Below are 5124 nucleotides of genomic sequence, written 5' to 3'. Positions count from 1 at the left end.
TGAACTCATTTTGTTTATTTTGGTTGGTTTCATGATCGAATATAAGAAGGTATGAATATTGTGTACAAGTGGATTTATTATTTTGACATTGGACGATGGCACAATATGGCTATCCTTACAACGTTGAGTATCGAGGATATCCTTCAGGTTATCCTCCTCCACCACCTCCTGTAGCTCAACCTTATGGCGCTCCTCCAGGAAGAACTACTGTAGTGTACGAAGTACCTGTGGATGAATATGGAAACCCTATAGGTTCTGTAAGTAAACTTGTTCTCTTTTATTGTGCTTTGACAACTCTCATCAAGCCTTATGGACAACAAACGGTTTATGTAAAGGGTCCACCAGGGTCGTCTCCTTATTATTATGGAAGAAATCAATATTATAGTCCTTATGGAAATACTGGTAGTGGTGGAGGTGGCGGTGATGAAGCACTGGCCTGTTGTGCAGGTCTCTGTGCAGCTTTGGCTTGTTGTGGTCTCATGGACTTGATGTTTTGAATATTTTGTCAATCAGAGCGTTATAACCCGTTGGAATATCAAACTACTTGGCACAAACTTTTATATAAAATGAACTGAATTGGCTTATGGGAGACCAGACCAAGATATTTCATCTTCGTCACCTAATAACTGCTGCAACGATATATTAGGGTTCTTCAACAAGGACTGGCGTCTTTGCTGAAGTATCCTAATTTGTTGATCGATAGAAACATCCGAAATAGATTGTTCTTTTCTTATTTGCAAATGTCTTATTCGATCATCTAAACAACGCATCTTACGAAAAGGCCAACAATGGATTCCTAGTTCTCGGCATCTCCTTTTTAATAGAGTCACACAAACTCCCAATTGTTGAGCGGCTTCCTTCCGTGGCAAATCAAAGTATCTCGATAACTGATCTATACTAAGATTTGAGTCTGACCTTTTTCTTTTCAATGATATCTTCATTTTGGACTTTTGTCTAATATACCCTGTGTTTTCGAGTGAAGAAACTTGATCTCGACATAGGTTCATTTGTTGATCAGGCTTATTCTGAAATGGCCATTTTCTTCTCCATTCTGTCAACTCATGGTCTGATGATATATGGGTATCATATGGGATGGGTACGGAAGAACTGGAATACTCCTCATCTGAAAAAGGATTACCACAACTAGAACAAATGTGCATTTGACAACTATCACAAACTTGCTCATCATGAACTTGTGCATTCCAAAGTAAATTGTCATGTTGATAATCACCAACATGTAGTTGCTTCCATTTATGTGAACAGGGACCTTTCTCCATATAGTATGTGAAAGCATCTCTATGAGCTGTGTGTGCTTCATTCGATGGAGATCCATAGAATGGTATCCTGTTGGTTCTTTCTTTATCTCTTTCCAATGAATCCGATATACATTCACTGGGCTCACAATCATAGACTTTCCTAGGCAATATACTATCCACTTGATAAATCACACAACTCCAACGTTTCGTTTGACTCATGCTTTCCATTCCAAGGAAAATCCAAAATTAACGGTCAAACAAAACATTCCCAAGGGTTATGTGACCTTTGGCTTTTCCTGTGACCTTTTCCTCACAAAATGCTATTTGGTTTTTGGCTTTGAATTTTCGTCCCTTGGCGGGCAGCATTTGGCGGGAGAAGATCCATTGCGCCACTTGATGGAGAATGTCCTTCTTTTTGGTATTCAATGTGTGGATTGTTGCCAATACTCATAACGTTGGAGTTGTTCCAAAGTGATGGAAGCTTGATAAAAAGACAATGCTTCCCATATATCTTCTTTCGATAGCAAATGTTCCACATCGTGCATCCGTTTTCGACAACTCATAAGAACAGCACTACGAATGAGTCCTTCCAAATCTGCACCGGAAAAGTTTTCCGTCACCTCCGCAATACTTTACATGGTTATCATGGGATGCCATTCAATCTTCAAAAAACTTACCTATGAGCAAATGGATATAAAGTGGTTTCCTCGGATAAAGCATTGGGCCACATGTGTCGAAAGTGATGCATCAATATCTGGGTCCTCACTTGTCTATCTGGTAGAGGTATATAAAAATGCTTTGATAAACGACCTTCTTGTAACAGCGACTGATCCAAATCCCAAGGACGATTTGTGGCTGCTACAATATACACTTGCTGAAAATAAGCAACCATAAAATCAATCTTTTCCCAAAAAACGAATCATTTCGTACCTCATCAAGTTTGAAATCATCCATTTCTAGAATGAAAGATGACCTCCATCGCATAAGAGGCATATCCGGTGAACGTTGTCTTCTATTGAATAGAGAATCAATTTCATCAAAAAACACAACACAGGGAGCCATTTCCTTGGCTTGTTGAAATAACATGCGCAACAATCTCTCAGATTCGCCTACATAAGCATCGATCAAATTAGAGACATCAACGGATATAAAAGTGGCATGTGCTGAAAAGGCAATTCTTTTTGCTAATGAAGTCTTTCCAGTACCTGGAGGCCCATAAAATAGGATTCCTCGCATATTGGCCAAGATATTGGAAGAATATCGACTAGGAGGAAAAAGAGATATCTCCAACTGTCTTATAATCGAGTCGAGGCCATATAAATGACAAGATAGAGATGCTTCATCGTTGAGTTGATTGGGAAACAAAACTCGAATACCAAGAAGAGTCAAGTTGTCTAGTCTCCATTCTCTCTTTCTCTGCCAAAATGTTTTGAGCCAATTCAAGTTGACATCCGAAGAGTCAACTACGGCAGCCAGCGAATCCTTCAATTCTCCAACAGTAAGACCATATGAAGCTTCAAGGATTTCTTGTAATGGCCAATCTATCGAATCATTATTCATCATAAGGGAAAGCACTTGATGTCTGGCAGTTTGAGAAGCTATCGGAAAAGTAACGATCATTCCACAAAGTGAAAGGATGGAGTTGGGTAAAAGTTTCGAAGAACTGCAGTTGGCTACAATAGCAATGCTTCTGTTTTCCCTATATGAGAGTTGGTCAACACTTTTCATTTCATTGGGACATAAACTTGGAATCATCTTCTTACTTGGACAGTCTTTGGAATCCTTCTATGAAGGAGTTGATCATAGTCATGCTGTCCTCCCATAACCAATCGCAATCTTCAATAATAATAATACAAGGTTCTAAACTTTTCCATTTGTCAAAAAAAAGATTCCATTGAGCTCTATCAGGATCTTTGGCCAATAGATTGTACACTTGCGTGGCTCGGAATACGATGCAAAGCACTAGGATCCATAAATATTCATTCAACCGGGTGCAACAATAACCCTTGAATGAACAAGTCATACCTTTCAACTCCTTTGCTAGTGTCTTCAGAAAAGTCTTCCTTCCACACTTTGCATAGCCCCGAAAAACATAAAAACCTGGAGCGCGTTGTATATTCTTGGGCAACCAAACTTGCTGACATAATCTCCAAGTCATCAACTTTTTACAACGTTTCAGCGCTTCTGGAGGTTCGATCAACTAACGAAATAGGCAATTCAATGTAAGAAAGCTGGTCAATTCTGCTCCAAACCTCACAAGGATCATCATCCGAGGGATATAATACACGACACCCGATAGGAATCAAAATAACTTGAGTTTCTTGAGTTACGAGTACTTTTTCTGAAAAACTCCAACCAAGGCTTCCCTTTGTAACAACTGCAATACACTGATAGGAAATACAACTGTCGAACAGAGAAAGCGAACGATAACAACCAGGCGATATGATATTATCCACAATATTTTTGTGAAGAATTTCCTCAGAGAAATACTTGCTTAATATAATACTTGCATAGTCTACAGGAATCAACGTCCAGACAGTAGCTTTGGCAATGGTGGATAGATCATCTGTGCATGGCTCTTTCATAGAAAAATTGTTACATGAGAAATGCCCAAGAAACTACAGCAACGAAACTTTATACAAGCTGAACTGGAAGAGTGGTATGAAGACGAAGAAGACTTTGAAGAAGATAGAGAAAGAACAAGTCAGAGAAAAGGAAACGAAAGAGCAACCATTGAAACACTTTCAGAGCAATCTACAATCAGAGAAAGTGCAGTGGAGGAGGTACGCAAGGTATTGAGTGACTCCTTTTCCTTGGATACAATACGAAGAGCTTTAGATAGAGTACAGTGTAATCCTAATCTTGCAGTCGGATTGTTATTGGATGAAGCTGCTGATAGCTTTCAATCTTCTCTACCAGAACAAGTCGGACAAGGAGACCCGGCAGACCCAGAGAACACTACAGTCGATGAAAGCCTTGCAAAGTCGAGACAGAATAAGAGCAAAGATATCGTTTGTTCTCAACAAAAAACAACGAGTAAAATAAGGGAAAGCCATTGTGCAGTTGAGCCGGAGAAGGAATCGACATTTCATCCTTTTCATCATGGACAAGTTGAACCAGCACAAACTGAGTCAAGTCTTGAAGTTGGATATTGTACCAATCCTGTTATTTTAGTCCTTGGCCATGTAGATGTAGGAAAGAGCACATTTCTGGGTCATATTCTACACTTGACTGGTAATATTGATGAGCGCATGTTACGTAAACTAAAAAAGGAAAGTTCCGATTCTGGTCGGTCTGATCTTTCTTATGCTTGGGTTTTGGATGACCAAGAAGCAGAACGTGAGCGTGGAGTGACTATGGATATAAGTATTCGACAAGTTCATTTTAAGCGATTGTATACTTTTTTGGATACGCCTGGACATTATGACTTTCTATCAGCAGTTATTGCAGCAGCATCTCAGGCCCAAGTTGCCATTCTCTTAGTGGATGCTTCTCCTGGACAGTTTGAGACTTGCTTCATGAAAATGGACCCACTTTGGAACACGCTATTATTGTTCGAAGTATGGGAGTGAATAAGGTGATAGTAGCCATCAACAAAATGGATCAAGTAAATTACGCAGAGGAAAGGTTTACAGAAATACGTAACCAAGTCATTAAAGTATTAACCTCCCAGATTGGATATTCTGAGTCTCACATTAGTTGCATTCCATGTTCTGGTCTAACTGGTGAAAATATACTACGACGTGACCATGCCAGACTTTCCCATTGGTATGCAGGAGATACTATTATGGAGGCAGTCGATCGATTTTGTAAAGAGCCAGTGGATGATATCCAGGATAAACATTTTCGTATGCCATGTATGGATGAC

General features: G+C 39.5%; 4 protein-coding genes across 4 annotated transcripts; 2 read left to right on the top strand and 2 right to left on the bottom strand.

The window, feature by feature from the left end:
• Positions 1–54: 54 nt before the first annotated feature.
• Gasu_63930 (uncharacterized protein) lies at positions 55–529 on the top strand. The gene is made up of 2 exons (XM_005702416.1): positions 55–257; positions 306–529. Exons 1-2 carry the CDS (start codon positions 96–98, stop codon positions 495–497), a joined length of 354 nt encoding a protein of 117 aa, XP_005702473.1. The 5' UTR covers positions 55–95; the 3' UTR covers positions 498–529.
• Positions 530–541: 12 nt separating this feature from the next.
• On the bottom strand, positions 542–1644 carry Gasu_63920 (RWP-RK domain-containing protein). Its single transcript, XM_005702415.1, has one exon. The coding sequence runs from the start codon at positions 1482–1484 to the stop codon at positions 582–584; it is 903 nt and encodes a 300-aa protein (XP_005702472.1). The 5' UTR covers positions 1485–1644; the 3' UTR covers positions 542–581.
• A 9-nt stretch (positions 1645–1653) lies between these two features.
• Gasu_63910 (AAA-type ATPase) lies at positions 1654–3844 on the bottom strand. Its single transcript, XM_005702414.1, has 6 exons — positions 3509–3844; positions 3282–3456; positions 3020–3218; positions 2187–2955; positions 1934–2130; positions 1654–1886 (listed from the first exon to the last, which is right to left on the bottom strand). The coding sequence occupies exons 1-6, from the start codon at positions 3839–3841 to the stop codon at positions 1679–1681; spliced, it is 1881 nt and encodes a 626-aa protein (XP_005702471.1). The 5' UTR covers positions 3842–3844; the 3' UTR covers positions 1654–1678.
• Positions 3845–3854: 10 nt separating this feature from the next.
• Gasu_63900 (eukaryotic translation elongation factor 1 alpha (eEF-1a)) lies at positions 3855–4929 on the top strand. The gene has a single exon (XM_005702413.1). It carries the CDS (start codon positions 3863–3865, stop codon positions 4826–4828), a length of 966 nt encoding a protein of 321 aa, XP_005702470.1. The 5' UTR covers positions 3855–3862; the 3' UTR covers positions 4829–4929.
• The last annotated feature ends 195 nt before the right edge of the window (positions 4930–5124 follow it).

The sequence above is a fragment of the Galdieria sulphuraria genome, assembly GCF_000341285.1.
Source record: "Galdieria sulphuraria unplaced genomic scaffold scaf_213, whole genome shotgun sequence".
Taxonomy (NCBI): Eukaryota; Rhodophyta; class Bangiophyceae; order Galdieriales; family Galdieriaceae; genus Galdieria; species Galdieria sulphuraria.
The sequence above is the reverse complement of the archived record's forward strand: the minus strand, read 5'-3'. Positions and strand labels throughout refer to the sequence as shown.